This window comes from Pundamilia nyererei, unplaced genomic scaffold (assembly GCF_000239375.1).
Source record: "Pundamilia nyererei isolate P.nyererei 1_Seehausen unplaced genomic scaffold, PunNye1.0 scaffold00071, whole genome shotgun sequence".
NCBI classification, from domain to species: Eukaryota; Metazoa; Chordata; class Actinopteri; order Cichliformes; family Cichlidae; genus Pundamilia; species Pundamilia nyererei.
The window spans coordinates 658,531-677,205 of NW_005187472.1; the positions used below are offsets into that span (position 1 = coordinate 658,531).

General features: G+C 38.3%; 2 protein-coding genes across 4 annotated transcripts in view; one reads left to right on the plus strand and one right to left on the minus strand.

Moving 5' to 3' along the window:
* LOC102198624 (signal transducer and activator of transcription 4) overlaps nt 1-10,481 on the minus strand; it is a 21,731-nt gene extending 11,250 nt beyond the window's left edge. For both annotated transcript variants that reach the window (XM_013911784.1, XM_005736820.1), the window contains exons 1-9: nt 10,414-10,481; nt 10,127-10,311; nt 7,039-7,174; nt 3,096-3,194; nt 1,535-1,627; nt 1,368-1,446; nt 1,194-1,279; nt 927-1,078; nt 148-306 (exon numbers count right to left, since the gene is read on the minus strand). In XM_013911784.1, coding sequence (XP_013767238.1) covers nt 148-306; nt 927-1,078; nt 1,194-1,279; nt 1,368-1,446; nt 1,535-1,627; nt 3,096-3,194; nt 7,039-7,174; nt 10,127-10,254 — 932 coding nt within the window. In that variant the 5' untranslated portion in view covers nt 10,255-10,311; nt 10,414-10,481. The remainder of the gene's footprint in view (nt 1-147; nt 307-926; nt 1,079-1,193; nt 1,280-1,367; nt 1,447-1,534; nt 1,628-3,095; nt 3,195-7,038; nt 7,175-10,126; nt 10,312-10,413) is intronic.
* A 1,897-nt stretch (nt 10,482-12,378) lies between these two features.
* Nucleotides 12,379-18,675, plus strand: part of wdr75 (WD repeat domain 75) — a 16,246-nt gene continuing 9,949 nt past the window's right edge. For both annotated transcript variants that reach the window (XM_005736821.1, XM_005736822.1), the window contains exons 1-10: nt 12,379-12,539; nt 12,803-12,932; nt 14,514-14,579; nt 15,096-15,195; nt 15,610-15,734; nt 16,511-16,581; nt 17,000-17,116; nt 17,227-17,315; nt 17,836-17,994; nt 18,234-18,293. In XM_005736821.1, the coding sequence (XP_005736878.1) occupies nt 12,454-12,539; nt 12,803-12,932; nt 14,514-14,579; nt 15,096-15,195; nt 15,610-15,734; nt 16,511-16,581; nt 17,000-17,116; nt 17,227-17,315; nt 17,836-17,994; nt 18,234-18,293 (1,003 nt within the window). In that variant the 5' untranslated portion in view covers nt 12,379-12,453. The remainder of the gene's footprint in view (nt 12,540-12,802; nt 12,933-14,513; nt 14,580-15,095; nt 15,196-15,609; nt 15,735-16,510; nt 16,582-16,999; nt 17,117-17,226; nt 17,316-17,835; nt 17,995-18,233; nt 18,294-18,675) is intronic.

Here is an 18,675-nt window from a genome sequence, read left to right on the forward strand (position 1 = left end):
GAGTTTGCACTAAACCGGCTTCCTGAAATAGGGCCCAGGTGTGCATAAGTTGGGGTTCTTCAACATCTAGGTAGCCCCACATGCAACACAGATTTCTTTCACAAATGCTAAAGGAATAAAAGGTCTTCTGCTGAGCTGTGTTGGTACCTCTTGATGAGATGGTAGATGAGATATTTCACTCTCTCTTCCATCTGAGGCTTTTGCAGGGGTATTGGGTCGCTCTCATAGGTCACCTTCACCACCAGCTCCCCCAGTTTGTCCAGCTGACGCTTGATCTGGAAAAGGCTCTGGGCAGTCAGGGTGAACCTGAGAGAAGCGAAGAATAGGATGAGGGCAGAGAATTTATCTGATCTTTATTTAACAGCATAGTGCCACCTTAAAATCTGTTACCTCTGCCAGTTAGTTACAATATACTCAATTATTTTGCTCGATAGTAAACTACTTAACTGACAACTGACAATTATAGAAGATCGTTTCTGCCACTGAAAAAGAAAAATGGCTGGCAATTAAAAGAAATAAAAAAACAAACAAAAACAAAGTGTTTTTCAGTCACAGAAACAAGCTTCCATAGTAATTATACTAACGAGTTAGCTATATAGTTAACCAAGTAATATTCGTGCCAAGTTGGGTGACATATAGCATAGATTTTACAGTATATATCACAGGGTGTCATATGTACTGGGAAATTAATATTCAATCTATAAATAAATATTTATTAGAAATAATGTATACATTTATTTTTTTGTATAATGAATTTATTTCAGATATACAAATGGTACTTAACTATTACAAATACAACAGATATACAACCATATGTCCTGTTTACATAATTTATTAATATTATTTTGGCATTTTTGGGTTTCCATACAAAGTACTTAATTAGCATTAGCAGTAAGGATTTATGACTTTTTGTTGGAGGTCATTACCAGCTCTGCAGCTGCTCCAGCCCGGTGAGCAGAGGACCCCCGATGGCAGCAATCTGCTGCCTTCGTTTCCAGTCCTGCAGCTCGGGGTTGAGCTGAGAGGTCATCAGGTCGTCAATCTCTTTGACCACAACGTCCATCTTTGATAAAATCTCCTAACAAAGGCATGAAATACAGTGTTTATGGCTGATCACCACACTGTGAATGATTTTTTTTATTTGTACACCTGCATATATTTTTGTCACGTTTCAGAGCTTTGCATTTGCGTACCTTCCTTTTAAAGTCAAGCCGGTTTAGCATTTCCTGTAGTCTTGTTACTTCCTGTTTCATCACGTCAGAGTTTCTATCAGTTGATTCTGACACAACCACAAAAACAGTAGTATGAAATAAGAATTCTAAAATAGTAAATGACTTTTTATTTTTACAACTTGTAAAATGGCTCACCTCGAGACTGCAGGGTCTTGTAGCGGAAATCAAAGTCATCCTGCATGTCCTCGATGTATTTCACAGCCTGGTCCATCAACTGGAAACAGACATTTGTTTGTGTAAAATTCATCAATAAAATTCAGCTTTGTGTTTTCTCCATCTTGTATTGAAGGTGTTTGAGTTACCTGCACGCTGCCCCTGATGATCCCAACTCTGTTGTCCATGTTCTTCTGCCTCTCAAACGCCACAGAGTTCTGCAAAGACTTCTCCAGAGGACCCTGTAAAAAAAACAAAACAAAAAACCAAAACCAAACATTTACAACTTTGCATTTCTGAACAGACTGTAATCTGTAATCTTTATTTACTTCTGATTTAACCATATCAACATTAATGACATGACTCTCTCATATGTCTGTTGGTGCTGCTCCCACAGCATCATAAGAGCTGTTGAAATGTTCAATTCAATTTTATTTATATAGCGCCAAATCACAACAAAAGTCGCCTCAAGGCGCTTTATATTGTACAGTAGATACAGAGAATGTTGCAAATGTTGTGGCTTTGTGATTCAGGGTCATGTGGGGTTCATGTTCAATACAGTGTGTAATGAATGTTTTTTAAAGTTGCCTTTTTGCCATCTTTAGACAAGAAAACATTATTAACTTTGGGAAAATTCAGGGTGCCAGTGCATGAATAAAAAACATGTTACTCACTGGTTTTGGTCTCTGCAAACTGAAGACTTAGTTAAAGACTGGATCTTCATCATGTTTATGTCTTTGAGGCATTTTTTAACCAATTATCTGAGAAATACCGAAATACCACAGTTTATTTTGAGGTAGAGGCTGTCCACAGCTTTGGGGTGAGTGAATATTCACCATAGTATTATAGTATTAGCACGTAGCTGTGTCTGTGTACAGTTCATGGATGCAGCATGGTAATCAAGCTTTCTCAACTTAGCTGAAAATTTAGTTAATATGTGGACATGTAGCACAGTGGCTACATGCATCTTTTGTATACAGTCGATTTATTGGACATATCGTGTACTGGGACGTGTTGAATATTTTTCTGGCACATTAAATTTTAACATTGCGTGGGTAATATTTTGGGAACAAACAGCCTCTGTGCACAGAGAATCTCTAAATGTTTAAACTCTAGCTATGAGTATCTGCATATAGAAGACCTCTTTCTTCCTCTGAAACCTGAAACCAGACTGAGTTTAAACCTGCAATAACAGATGTGTTGTGCCATCTGATGTGAGCAGAAGCTGCAAAGCATCACTGGAACGTTTTAAGGCGATATAGTAAACTTCTTTATGACTGCTTTAGTTTTTGGTCTTTACAACGTTTTTTGCACGGACATTAGAAAGAAAAGGTGTTAATGATGTCTGTGTGCTGTGTAGTGCTGGGCAGGTAGTCCAAGGTGAGTTTATTACTCTTTATTGGCTCCAATAACAATAAAGTTATGGTGCATTAAACCCAAACAGTGAGCTAAGTGAAGCAGCAGTCTCTATGGAACAACCCAGCTTAAGAAAACAAACACAGTTATCCTGTTCACGGGAATAGAAACACTTTAGTGATTACTGTAAAAAGCCAAACACTGATTGTTGGGAATAAAGTGAACTGGCTGGTTGGGAGGGTGGGGGTGTGAAATATGTTTTACAGTGTAGTCTTCCTGGTAGTGGCCCAGATTTACCAGCAGAGACTGTAATAAAGGGACTTTCCCTTCACTGAGGCAGACAATGTGACAAACCTGTTCTTGCATGCAGGCACTGGAGAGAATACGGCGCTCTTCCCTGAGACAGGTGGAGATGACTCTGGCCATTACAGCAGGATTGGTGGCGTATTTCAGCTACAGTGACGCAAACAGAGAAAATTTCAGTTATAAAACCCCCTGAGAAAAAACCTTCGAACCAATGATTTCCTAATGATGTGATCATTTGTGTAAGTAGGCTATAAAACCAACCACAGCATGATCAATACTCCCACAGTGTCTGTTTATCTGTGAAGAAGAGATGAAAAGGAAATCCCTGACAGAGCGGAAGCCCTTTAGTTCAATAACAAAGGAATGAAGTTTAACTGGACACAAAACGAGCATTCTCCGTGAACAGCAGCTGAGTAAATAAAGTCAGATATTTGGAGCTCATCCAGGTTCGACTCTTTAAGGGCAAAGAATTTAACCACAACATTTAGTTAAATATTAGAGAACAGATTCGAGCGTGTGAGCCTCATTTATAAACATGTAAAAGTTGCATAATCAAAATTGTAATGATGCAACTTGCACCATGAGGTTAAAAAATAAAATAAAAGAAGCAACATTAAGACAAACCTTGTTAACCTTTAGCAAATAACCCTAACTGAGGATTATTGTCCACTAGAAACCTTAGATTTCTTAAGTAGGGATAGACTTCAGGGCTCAAATTATTATTTTTGTTTTAAATTGCATTCCATATCTTTGAGTGCCACATTTATTTATTTCTCCATTCAATCTATCCATCTACGTTCATTCACTCATTAGCATTTTCTCCTTTTCTTCAACGATGTATGCAACGATTTTGCTTTTTATGAGGCAAATCACAGAGTTATGCAATGACATTAATCATTAAAATAAGAAATTTAAAGTAAGTAAAACAGTAGAATCAATAGAAACATATATTGTATAAATAAATACCCACATTTATTGGTTTTAAAGTCGTTAATGGCCTTTTGATGTTTTTTGGGGGTTTTTTTTTTGTATTTGCTAAATATTGATAAGTGGGATTATATATTTTGTTTCTGTGCCTTTAATGACATATTCTTTTTTGTGAATTCGGTATTCTAATAATGCCTTTAATGGTATATTCATTCATTTTTTTAAAAATCAACTTAATTTTGATTTTGGCAGTTTGGCGCCTCCATACATTCCTGCCAGATGCCTGTATCTTTAAATCTCTTTATTTTTAGACTATATATGGCTAATATATGCGGCAGAAGCCACAAACTTTCCGAAGCTGCATATCGGCCTCTACATACATTCAAATGCTCACTAAGAAAAGTACAAAAAACTTCTTCTGGAGGAAGAGGGAAAGTTTTTGTCTCGCCTTCAGGTGTGACTAATATTTCATCACTAAAACGACAGACTGAAGACGCACAAACGCACACACACACCTACACGCTCAGTCTTATGACAGCGGCAGTGATGCACTGGTATCCTTTCAGAGTTTGTACCGTTCACCAAGCTGACCTACATTATTCAGCAAAAATTCACTATAAATACTTCTCCTGCTGTTATGGGTACTTTACAGTCAAACCCAACACTCCTGACATTTTCCCTCAGCAAGCAGCGAAGGTCAGATTAAAAATGTGCGCCTACCACTGCGAGGGATTTCCCCTCGAAGAAAGACCCTGCGTGAACATGAATGGAAGAGAGATTCAAACATGAGCTAAAATCTCTCCTCTGTTACATGAACACATAACAACAACAACAGCAAGCCACAAACACCCTCGACTATCGCACAGGAGTAGCTACTTCCTCTAAGAAGTGTTGACACATAACACATATACATATTCACAGGAAGCAGCGGTATGAGCCTCGAGGGTTCATTCTGCAAGAGGTATCTGTCTTTCTTCCAGAATAAAAGCGAGTGACGACCACAACCGAACTTCCTGAGGAGCTTCTCTGGCAGAATAGACATCCTCAAAGGGTTCATCGACAGAGAGAATAACTTAAAGCGTTTATAGACAACAATGAAAGAAAGGAATTCAATGTGCAAAAGCTCTTTACTGACTTCAATTGATTAAAACAGTAGCAGCAAAAACAGGAGCTGCAGCTTTCAGGCAGCACACAAACAGAAAGCTGCACATTTACAGCAATTCCCAACTCGTGAGCACGGCAATTATTTTACTTCCCTTTCACCTCAGGCACATGTACACACCATGAGGCTACTTCTCCAAATTGAGGACGCTTTAATGACAACAGTTCAGGGAGTTCACGGCTGAACGTTTTCTCTCTGTTCAGTTTGTTTGAGGTGTGTGGATAAAAGTGCACAACAATAACAAGAAGCCACGGGCAGAGCAGCACTATAACCTACAAGTACTGAGCAAAGAATCCAACATGACCTCTTTTCTGAGCTGTACAAAGGAAACACATGTAGAAACACCACAAATATCAACTTAAATGAGAATTAAAGCTGCTTAATCTGGACTGCCATAAATAAACTGCAGCTAATTACGAACTTTGCAAAATTCCCACAACTCCTGAATACTTTTAAGTCTGCAAAGTTCAGCTAGAAACTTCTTCTACAGATTTGCATGCAGTTGAATCCATGCTCACAGTTGTGGCTTCCACAAAAAAAAACCGAACAAAAAAAAGCCTTTTCTTCAAATGTAATCATGAGAAATGATTAACATGCATATACTTCCTCAAAAACATCCTAAAGCTCCACAGCCTGTGCTGAATCATGTGATTTATGTAAAACTATCAGACTGATCAGGATCATCAGATTTGCTTTAATCAGCACGACACAAACATGAGTCTGATTTTAGATGCTGTGGGGCTCTCTGCTAGCAGCTTGTATTCTTTAGGTCTGATCAGTTGTGCAGAGAGTATAGCTCTGTACACGTCACAGTCCATTCTGCTGCTTATATCAGAAGTGACATCATCAGTAAACATAAGTGACCCGTTCCTGCAGCCATAAATGCCCAGGCCCACACTACCTCCACCATGTTTAACAGATTTTATACGCTTCAGATCAGATTTCTCTCCTTCTCCAAACTTTTATCTTCCCTTCACTCTTGTAAGACTTTATCTTCTTTCAGGACTCCAGAATCCGGCCTGCCTTACCACAGACCTCACCTGGCCATTAAGTCATCAGTCAACTGTCCAATTACTTTTGAGACTCTAAAAATATAACGTGTGTATAAAAATAGCTGTATCTCCTACACAGTTAATACAGAAATTGTTAAACCCCTTGAATTAAAGCTAAAAGTCTGCACTTCAGTCAGCTCTTAACTGTTTCATTCAAAGTAGTTATTTTTCAGTAGTTTTAAATTAATGTTCATTTATATTTTTGGCAGTTTTAATCCACTATGGATAACAGTAATATTAATATTAAATAAGAAACTCAAATTTTTATTTTTGGCAGCCACCATAAATAATGTTAACTAGATAAATCACTATTAATTGAATATCAGCATGTATTATTAAGATTTTTTATTTATGTTAACTTTTTGTATTTTTGTCATTTGCAATCTTCCATATACCAGCACCTAACTAACCAGCTTTTCCTCCATATGCGATTTGAAACCCAGAGCTTTGTCATCTTTCTGCCATCACCGTCTCATTCACTGCTGTGTAAACATGTATGTGATGCTTTAAAAGCACGTGTTGAGCTTTTATCTTTCCACATGATCACGTCGTAGTAAAAATCTCACCTGTTTCTTCTGTAATATGTGTCAATAAAACTGTGTGAGTAGAGCATACACACTTCCTCTATTTACACTACATCTGTCTGTCAAGGCTGCTTTCCAGTATGGGGCACATTAGGGTGACAGTTGTTTTTGTCATCTGTGGAGCACTCAGTAAGTGCATCATGTGAAAAAACAAGCATGTAGCTTCTAGCCTGTCCTAGAAAACAGGAAGTCTAACAAATGTTTGTGTTACAAAGGCAGATCTGAAGTGCTGAGAAATTAGATGTCTGGGGGAGAGGTGGACTCACTTGCAGCTGCTGCTGGATTATTTTCATGTTGTGTCGTTGCAGAAAGTTCTGCTCCTGCGAGCGCACCCTCTCCAGCTGGGTCAGCAGGTTAGTGAAGAGCACGCCAGCCATCGACTCGTCGTTCACCGCGGTGTCCCTAAAAGTAGACAGAGTGACACATTCAGGAGATTCAGAGCAACAAAACCTGTGAAGAACAAAGAAGTTGCTTTACCACCTACCACAGGCCTTCAAGCTGGCAGTAGTTAAACCGTTACTTAAAAAGCCATCTTTTCCACATATCACTGTCTTAGCTAATTATAGGCCAATCTCCTACCTTCCTTTTATCTCTAAAATTCTTGAAAGAGTAGCTATCAAACAGCTAATAGATTGTTAAATCAAGAATCAAATCTAAAAATCTACTGCTACATACAAGGTCTTGAATAATCAGGCCCCATCTTATCTTAATGACTTTAGAGTACCGTATCACTCCATGAGAGCCCTTCGCTCTTAGACTGCAGTCAGACCAGTTGCAGATGGCTGCCCCTCCCTGTGCCTGGTTTTGCCAGAGTTTTCCTCCTCTTAAAAGAGAGTTTTTCCTTCCCACTGTTGCCAAAGCGCTTGCTCACAGAGGTGAGCAAGTTGTTGGTGTTTACTCTGCATTATTGTAGGGTCTTTACCTTACAATATAAAGTGCCATCTGGGAACTGCTGTTGTGATTTGTTACTATATAAATAAAACTGAATTGAATAGTTCCTTGCTCAAGAGTCAAAAAAATAGTGGTACTTTTGTCCATCCATCCATTTTCTTCCAATAAAGGGTTGGAAGACAATGGATAGGCTGCGCTCACCTGCAACCACCATGGACAGGTGCCAGTCTGTCATAGGGCTAACACAGAGAGACAGACAGCCATTTACACCTATGGGAAATCTAGAATCACCTGTTAACTTAACCCCACTAACTGTATGTCTTCGGACTGTGGTGTGGGAGGAAGTCAGAGTACCCAGACAGAACCCTCACAGACACGGGGAGAACATGTCATGCCCCCAAAAAACCAAAAACTGCAGTTCCTTGAATGATCACTGAAGCCAGACTTCAAGAGTAAGTTTGTCTTCTTGGTTTTTCTCTCTTCTCATGCCGATAATGATGCCGCCACAGCTCTGTACCCTTCATTCCAGTACTTAGGGTGCGAATTCCCCCTGCAGTATTCTCGTGAGCAATAGATGTCGCAATTGAGACAAAACTTCCACATTCGCACTGGTATTGTCTCTTCAACCCAGCAGAAGCACAATGGACCATTTTAAAGAAATCGACAACTGCAGGACCGGCTGACACGACACCAACATGGTGGCTTGCTACAGCAGGTGTGACATCACTTAGGCGTACAGCGCCGTTCGCAAGGGGATGAATGGCGACATAACAGGATCCTTCTACTCCCAAGTTAAAAATCATAGACTGTATTTAAAAAATAAATGTAGCTACCATTACATAACCTATTTATTTCTGATATATGCATTTCTAGACTGAACTTAACCAATAATCTTTGAGGAGAAAAAGGTCTTTTAAGTTTTGAAAACAACAAGAAACATGTACCTTTTCTTTGTATAAGAAAAAAAAATAAGAAAACTATGAAAAATTATGTCTTCAATACATTTCTTGGACTTTTTAAATTTTATTTCTTGTGGAATAAAACTCAAAGGTTTGTAGCCTTATGTACATGTTATTTAGTGAAGGAATGGAAGAGCCTTCAGGCAGGTTCTCTCAGATCTGCCCAGCACCGTTGAAAAATGTACTTTAACTCAGACCACAATCATTCCTAAATCCTGCTGAAACCGAAAACTAAAAGCATCCATTTACTCTCCTTTTAGCTAAAAGCAAACACTCTGTGGGTGATAAATGATCACTGTTCTCGTTGATAAGGAAGAAGGTGCAGCTACAGCGGGTTTTTCACTGAAAAGAGCTTCCTGTAGGAAATGAGGTCTATGACGTGAAGTTGTGGGCTGTAAAACCAAGAAGTCATGGTTTTGATCAATCAGCTTCAACTGAACAAAAGTATAAACTCAGCGATTTGAACTCAGCTTTGTCAACATGTTTTTGATGCACAGGTGATCGTTTATGTTTGCACAAACTTTCACTGAGCTTCAGAAGACGTCTGGATCAAAACCTCCTGCTTTTCTGGATTTAAATTTAAGAAGCCTAGACCCATTAAAAATATAGATAACTATACACTTAAAATATTTGATAGACAATATTTCTGTCTTATTTTGCTTCAGAACTATTACATAGGATTATTTCCTTGAATTATTTATTCATCCATTTTAATTTCAAGTTACTCATTTCTAAATTATTATTTTTTCATCATTTTGCCTTGCTCCATTTTTCCTCAAGTATTTTTCTTAAAGAATATTTATTTAGACATTTATGCTTTATTAAACAAATATAAACGGCTGACATTGTGAGTGTTTATGGAGGTGATTCTTTTCCTTGTTTGCCAGCATATTAACGCCAGACTCATATCCTAAATATATTTTCATATACTTATTATTTGGTTATCTTTAGTCTTATGTACAAAGTTATTATAGTCGACTAAAACTAAAATAAAATGAATAAAATAAATATTTGAGTTAACTGAAATAAAATAAAAATATGCATTTTATTAACTGAAGATGATAACTCCATGTGACTGAGTCATGGGTTTATTTTGTACTTACATTACAAAAAATAAAACTGATACTAAAACTAAACCATCCCCACCCTTTGGAAGCAAACTATAACTTAAGTTAAAGCACAAATAAAAACTCACTTATATAAACTGCTATATTACAATCATTACAAAGAAAGAAGAATGAAAAGACAGACATATTTGGTAAATAGTAAATAAATAGCTCACAATACTTTGATAAAAAAGAAAAACATTAATATTACATGTTGTGTACCTAATTGCATAATTATTTATGTACTAAGTCATTAATTTGTGTATTTAGTTAATGTTAATTTTGGCAGCTTCAGTCCTCCATACCATGTGGTCTTTCAGCCTATGAAGACAGCTGCCTTTTTTTGTAATACAGACTTTTTTTCCCCCACACTTCTTTGCACATAGATGAAGACTCACCAGTCCTGAGACTCGATCCAGCTGGCCAGCCCCTGCCTGATGTCCATGGGGAAGTTATCGTCATACAGGTAATCCACCTGCTCCAGGAGTCTGATCTCCAGCTGTTGAATCTGCTTCCACTGGCTCATGATGCTGTGCCTTCGGACACCACGCGATGCACACACCCGTTATCACCAAAGAGTGCTCTAAAAACATGAATAACATGTTAAATATTATCTAAAATTACGGATTATTTATTGTATGTAATTATTTGATCGTTTAATGTCGCTTCTCCTCGTGTTTGTTACCTGAGATGTTTCCGCGCTGCCTTCCCGTCAGCTTTCATCTACCATGTGCACTTGTTTCCCTTGCGCTGACTTTCGTTTTTTATATGTGCCTCTCAGATCAGGAAGCGACCTCATTTCCCCTCAGTGGCTGTTCTCAGGTACTCAGAAGGCCCCTCCTCCTCCTGCCAATCACACACTCAGAATGATCCTAAACCTTTAGACAGGTAACAGGTGCAACTAGAAAAATGATACTGTAAGGTTATATCAAGAAACAGACTAAGTTAGAGAAGTAGCTGAAATGAATGCATCATATTTATCTCAGCTGATTACATAAAATTTAGATAGGTAATTAATGATCAAAAATTACTTTCAGCTAGATCACAAATTTATGATAAACAGTCTAAATGACCAACCAAACATAATGGATAAACCATAAACTGATGAAATCAGTGACTGTAAACAAACTTTTATATAGTAATTTATGGAAGTTTGTTTGCACCAGTTTTGAGTTATGTATCTTAGAATTACAAGTTAACAGATAGCAGAAAATATGAATTAATTGGGTTTTTTTTAATTGTGGAAACAAGCATCTATAGGCAATTGTTGAATTACACTAGCTACATTAAATTAAGGTCATAAATTATTTATGACTAGCTGATAAACTGCTTGCTAACAGTTTGCTAACATTAAACCATTATGTTGCTTTTGAAGCTAGCAATTAAATTGGCATTATGACAAAGTATCAAATTAAATTAAATTACTAGAAATGTTGATAGGTTTTGTTAAAGTTATACCAAGTGGTTAAGCTGTCTAACACTTTTAACTGACAGTTAAAATGGTTAGCTAAACGCAATGGGTGAACCATATACTGTAGCTAACTTTATCTATATTCTTAGGCAACATTTGACATTTAAGATTATTATACCAATAATAAAATAATTTACAAACCTTTTAAAAAAATAAAATAAAATCAAACAGTTCAAAACACAATTAATGAGCCATAAAGTGTTGAAATGTGTTTTGATTTTGATTCTGCTGCAAAGGCAACTTTTTAAATACCTTGGTTAGTAGCTAAACTAACAAACTAAGAGTAACACAATCGATTAACACCTGTTATATTAATAGCTGAGACTGTTAACTAAATACAGTACATAAACCACAGAATGTATATCTTTAAATATATTGCTAATTTAAATCACAAATTAAAATATGTGTACTTTGCTAAAGATACAGTTAGCAGTTGTTCCTGTTAATTTTTCCATATTATGTACTGGGGTATATTTGTCAGGGGCAAAATCTTAGTACATTCATTTTTTAAAAAAAAATCAATTAACACTTATTTTATTTTCTGTCTTTACCTTAATAAGACATTTATTTTGTCACTCTCTACATTATTGGCTTACATACCATTTATTCACTTTATTCACTTTTAGTCACTTACAGTTATTTATTCACCTTTCAGTCACTTTAATTTTAAAACTGTGTAATTTTAAAACTGTATATTCTGTGTATTTATTATTTCACTCTTATTGCCTGTTCTTATTGTCCTTATCTTCATCGTTATGGTGCCTTGTTGTTTGTTAATTGCCCCTTGGGGATAAATAAAGTCTTCTGATTCTGTTTTTAATTTTCCAAATTCTTCCCTGATAAATAAAGTACATCTAATCTTACCTTATAACAAAAAAGCTTATGAAACGTAGAATGACTGATTAGGACAGAACTATACAAAAGAAGTGGCACATTTAAATAGAAAAGTTTAATAAAATTCTTGCTGAATAAAAATATCAATGTAAATACAATAAAGAGCAAATAAAAACTCTTACCATTAAATAAACATTTTGTGGTATGAGACTTTCTGCATATGTAACAAAATGTCAGAGGGTGGGGAACTTTTAAATACAATTAAAACATTATTTATTATTTATTAATTTGAAGTCATAAAAGTGTACCGTGTATTTCTTACTGCAGCCCTCCTATCCAGCAGGGGGCGCGTGTTAAACGGAGTGGTGCTGACCGAGTGAGGAGCAGCGCTCAGAGGTGAGAGTTCACTCCGGTAAAAACATGGTTGAACACGGGGATATCCGCGTGGTTCACTGCGGCGGCAGTAAAATAAACTTCAGGGATCCTGTGATAACCCACGACTCCAGGTGAGCGAGTGTTTTAACCTGCTGATGTTTCATATTTAGTGGAAAGGTCTCGCGCGGTTTGTGTCGTTTGTGTTAGCCTCAGAGCTGAGGCTGTTAGCATTAGCTTGAGAAGCTGCTGGATATTCCTGCTGCTGTTTACAGCATAGTATCAGCAGCTCGTCTCAGCTCCGTGACTTTGACTGAGCCACAGACCAAGACTGAGCTGTGTCCCGGTCCTTACATGTTTGTTTGATGTTTGTTTCCTCATATTTGTATCGCTGCAGGTTCCTTCTGTGCGCCTCCGGAGAGGCTGTGAAGGTGTTCAGCACCTCCACAGAGGAGTGTATCCACGAGCTGCGGGGTCACACCGGGCTGGTGACAGGTGTGCTGCTCAGACCCTCAAACCACTTACAGGTACAGTCACCTCTCCACCTAGAAAAACGACTTTTTTCAAGACGTCTTTATCCAGAAACTCGCTGATATTCATTTAATGTTAGAAAATACAGGAAACAGCAGAATAGCTGCTGAAGCCACTTTTTCTTTACGTGTAATTATTTATTATTTATTAAGTTTAGTTCAATCCCCCAGCTCTGATCAAACAAGAATCAGATCTCTTTTTATTTTTTTATTTATTTACTTACTCATTATCCTCATTACTCACTCTGTTGGTTCAGGCCAGAAAGCAAAGTAAGTAAACTCTTGATTCTCTGTTCCTGAAAGAGCCCTAACTTAAACTCTGAGTCAGTTACGATTAGTGGTGCAACGGATCCAAAATCTAACGGTTCGGATCGGATCACGGTTTTAAGTCACGGATGGGATCAATTTTCGGCTCAGCAAAAAAAGACAAATTTAACTCGCCATTTACTTATTTAGGTATTTTTAGCCTATTAAAAAACATTCAACTCAAGACTCATTCCTCGCAGTTATATAAAAACAAATTAAGGTGCAATATAGGGCAGTGCAGGGCTTTGTATCTACCACTCCGTGGTAATATAATGAGCGGTCACAACGCTTTCTGTTGCCCTGGAGGTCCACCCATTAGGGCAACAGAAGATGCCTGGGACAGTTCAGGCATAACTTTAGACTTTTCCTGCTCATACATGCTTGGAACGATCTTATCACTGAAGTGGACGCGCAACGGGATACCATAGCATGGCTCAAGCACGTTCATCATAGTTTAAACACCCTTGTTTTACACAACAGAATACGGCCTCACGTCTGCAGCTAAACACTCCAATAGCTTTTGTAATAGCTTTAGCCCGGACGGATTGGGCAGCAAATGGCGCAAACTCCTCTGCTCCTCCTGGACTGCTAGCACTGGCCATAACTATGGCTTGACAGACTGACCACGCGTACCATGCACATACTTTTTTTTCTTCTTTTTCGAATCTTCGGATCACGTGTGTGCCGAACCGTGGCGTGGGATCGGTCCGGATTACGGATCAACGGTGATCCGTTGCACCACTAGTTACCATGGAAATGGAGCCTGGGAACCATTCCTGGTACCTGACTCCTTCCCTCCTGCTCCTCATACACTCACTGCTGCTTTATTAGGTACACCTTTGGACCACCTTTTGTCTTCAGAGCTACCTTACTTCAAGGCACAGATTCAAAAAGCTGCTGGAAACATGCCTCAGAGATTTTGGTCCATGTTGACACGATAACATACAGATGTGTCTCTTGCAAATCCATGATGGAAATGGCCTGTTCCACCACACCCCTCAGGGATAACTCTGGGTTTACTGAGCTAATGCTGATCAACGTTTCTGGGTCCAAAAAGTTGGCTTTTAAGACTTTGAGTTTGTTAAACCTCCTTTTTAGCAGGACCCTATTTTTTTCCCTCACTTATTTTTTAATTGTTTTTATTCTCTGTATTTTTCTTTTTATTATTATTGTTTTTGGGGTTTTTTTGGGTTTTTTTTATATATATATGTATATTTCTATATAAATACAGTTCATTGTTATGTCTCACACTGTGCTTGTGTTGTGCTGCAGGTTTACTCTTCATCACTAGATGGCACTCTCAGACTCTGGGACTTCACAGACGGGATTCTTATTAAGGTTGGACGTTGAGTCTTGTTGTTTCTCTCCAGTCTTTTCTGTCACTGTGGATCATCAAACTCCAGCTGCAACACACACTTTCCTAGTTTTTCTCTGTTTATAAAAGTGAAGGTTTATTTATTATTAGGCAGCCCTCAAACAGTTAGAGTGAGCAGGGCACCTGTGATCAGTCTGCGAACATGCAGATGATGCAGATCCTGTTCATGATAATAAAGGAAATGTGTTCTATCTTCTTTGCTTTGACTGCATAACTGAATTTTCTTGAGCTAACAGAAGTTTTTTGCATTAGTTCTGAAACATTTCCTCTCGATGTCCTTGTGGGTGAATAATTTAATTAATTATATATATTTTTTTGTAAATGAACTCTCATATAAAATGAATTGTTTCACCTTAAATTAGCTACAAAACATGGAAATTCAGCAGAAAAAGGAGTAGAGGTGTTTATGATGAGGTTTGTGGGTCCAGTTTAAGAGCCCATGTTTCCAAGATGCATGACAGCTGTGCGGTCTCTTCTAGACTTGTGTCATTGGATACCCAATCTACTCCTTCTACGCCTCTGCCAAACATGAAAACGTCATCTTTATTGTTGCATCCATGCCGAGTGACAAAAGAGCGGGTAAGTGTGACATCAGAGCGCCATTCAGACTCCATTTGTGAAGTAAAGTTTCTAGAACTCAGTGTGAATCTGTTACACCACCGTCTGAGGGGTAAAGGAAGAGTCCCCAAACAAGGTTTATTAATAAAGTGTGATATTTATTTAATCGCAGGCTACTGCAGGGTGACCCAAGGGGGAAAATAGCAGAGTGATGCTTCTCAGGGCAAGAAGTCAAATATTAAGAAAAAACTAGCCAGGCAGATGCCTGTATGTGTCATACCTCTTCATGTTGAATGTTATTGCTTGTTTTGGAATAGTTTTAATGTGTTGGAGTCACCAGGTCGTCCTCGAACCAGCTTTAATATGTGGGAAGAAGAAGGTTTTTTAGAGGTCACTGAATGGGAATGTGTGAAAAAGGCTGATTTGTGTTTGCAGAGCGTTTCCAGCTGGTTGCGGTCCATCTGCCACAGAGTGGAGATCAAATGGTGGAGGCTCAAGAACTTTCTGCCGTACTCAGTGGCGTCAACCCCAACCCAGCAGCCATCGCCTTTGGCAGAGGGGTACGTACATGCCGCCACAGCTGATACCAAGAACTGACTACTTCGACTTAATCTGTCAGGAACTTTAGTTTGACAACTGAAGTTTCTCGAGGAAACGGTATTTTAGAGGGGAGTATATGAGAGAAAGCTAATGCTTCTTCACTGCAGATTATTTTAGTGAATCAATGATCAGCTGTTCCCAGTGAGTCCCTCGTCCTCCATTAGCTTTCAGCTCCTTCGTCTTGGACTGCAGCCTGTGTTCTTTGCTAGCCCAGCACCACATGAACCAGTTCTTCCTCTGCTACAGGCTCTGATTGGAGTGACTCTACAGCTAATCACAGAACTATAAAAACAAGGACAACTGTTGTAAGCTGCATCCCAAAGTGTAGAATGATGTTGGAGTCGGTCTGACTGCAGGATTTTTTTGGGGGAAAGGTGCTGGGTGGTACTGAGGCTGGCAGGGAAAGAACAAGGCAGTGAGGAGTGGAGGTTGAGGTAACAGGCTAGCAGCGCTGCAACTTTCAAAATAAGAGCCAGGGATTGTCCACTAGTCAATGTTGTCAGAGAAAATACAAATTATTAAAGGACCAGACTTTGGTGACATGAATGTGCCAAAGAAGTCTGCCTGAGGAAGCAGAAATGTGGAGCTTGTGCACACTTCAGGGTGTTATAAGTCCAAAACTCTTTATCATTGTACTTCACTGTGTTTAGCAGACAACAGTTCAGACGTTACTTCAGACTGAAGTGTTTTAAATCCAAATGTGTCTGATGCTTATCGCCTGCTTTAATCTTCACAGGGAGAATTTATTGCTTCAGTGAACGACTTGCAGCTGGAGGTCTATTTCTTCAAGAAGCAGAAGTCGTTCAGGTGAGAGTGAAGATGGTCACTGGAGGTGACTTAGATTTTTAAAATTCAGGCTCCTATTATTTATTTCTCCTGTTCCAACGCTGAATGATTATTTTAGAGTTTTGTTTAAGGCTTCAGGCCGCTCTGAATGCTCAGTTTCACACAGGAGAAAAACGTCTCTTATGTGGTCATATCAGTTGTGTTCTGTTTGAGAGGTAGAGCCAATCAGGCGAAAGTACTTCAAGTGTCAGAGATTGTATATTATTTAAACTTTTACAGCTGCTGGGCTAGATGTTAATTTTAAAAGGTTATCGTGTTAGTTTTATTTATTTATTTTTGTCATGGAGAGAAGCAGTGCTGCTGTCACACATGACAAAGGCCATGTTGTGTTGGCTGATGTTCAGTAACACCAAACATCTGTCCTGGTGCTGGTTTTTAGGTTTTTCCTGAAAGAAGACAACAAAAAGGGCGGCTGGAACACATTCACATGCGTCGCCTGTCACCCGAAAGATGACTGCATCGCCACGGGACACGAAGACGGGAAGATCCGCCTGTGGTGAGGGACCTCGACAGAAACAAACGCAGATTATCGATGATCCAGATCTTAAACTTCTGCTGGTCGCTGGTTTTGCGTTGTAAAACTGACATTCCTGCTCATCCTTTTAGGAGAAACTTTAACCACAACAAGGAGTACACGTACTCCACTCTGCACTGGCACCACAGCGCCGTCAGCTCGCTCTGCTTCACTCCAGAAGGTATTCATAGCTGTATTATAGTTATTACCTGGTTCCCACGATCATTAGGAAGTCCTTAGTAGTCTGAAATTGAAATAACAATTAAAATGGCATCAAAATATCTTATATTATACCTTTTTGTGGGTATAAAATTTGCAGAAGTTGTGAGAGTCAGTAGAATAATTTTAAAGTTGTTTGCTTAACTTTCTTTTGTGCTCCTTTATTTTTTTAGTAACTTGGATCAAAACAGTAGGGGTGATATTTAGATTTATTTATTTATTTTCAATCAAATTATCAAAAGCACAATAAGAAAAGGAAAACACATCAACTAAACTCTAAAAAAAGGACTTTCTAAAAGTAAAAATATTGTAATTTTCTTGAAATCATCCATTTTTGCTAGTTTTTTTTACAGAAAGTGTAAACCAACTTACTAACACAGCAAGTTCCACATGTATATATTCTTCCAAGGAACAAGGAAACAAACAGAAATCACTCCTCTGTGTGTTACGGTTTTAGTTATGTATTTATTTTGTATTGTCAGGGACCAACCTGCTGAGTGGAGGTGTGGAGTCTGTGCTCATCCAGTGGAGGTACAACCAAGAGAGCGAGCGGGACTTCCTGCCCCGCCTTGGTGGCGCCATCACTCACATCACCGTCTCACCTGATGGATCGCTATTCTGTACCTCACACAGTGACAACAGTAAGGAGTCTCAGCCTGCAGGATTTCAATGCAGATACGCACAAATTATTGTCAGTGAAATTCGGTGAACTTGGTCCATTCTTTCAAATCAAGTCGTGCACCTCTCAGATTTCACTAAATTGATTTCAGAGCATTTGAGTCACTCAAATAAAATGCAGTTAAACGCCTCAGGTTCCAAACTCATTTTCTGCTTCAGCGATTTTCTTGTTTATTGAAGGTTTTGTTTCCCTTCCTTATAGAGATCACCATCATCCAGAGTTGCGTTAAAGTGTCTGCTGTCATTCAGGGCCTGGTCAAAGGTGAGTACATACTGTAAGGTGACTTTTGAGCATGATGTATGTATAAATTATAAAGATATCATGTAAATGATCTGTGCAGTTATAGGAAAACATGAAGCCTTTAATGCACTAGTGTTAATTTAAGATGTGCTTTACTGATCCCTAAAGTACAGAAGCCAACACATGAAAAACAAAAATAAATGCAATATCGTAAAACAAAATAACTCAGAAAGTTTAAAAAAAATATACCAAAGGAGCTCATTTAAATAGAAAATAGGTCATGATCTGCACCATAGACTTCATTATAGAATGTAAAAGAAAGGAAGGCAGTGAGACAATAATTCTTTGCTTATTTTCCAACACAACACAAATTTTTAGCATCAGTAACACTGCTGAGGTGTAT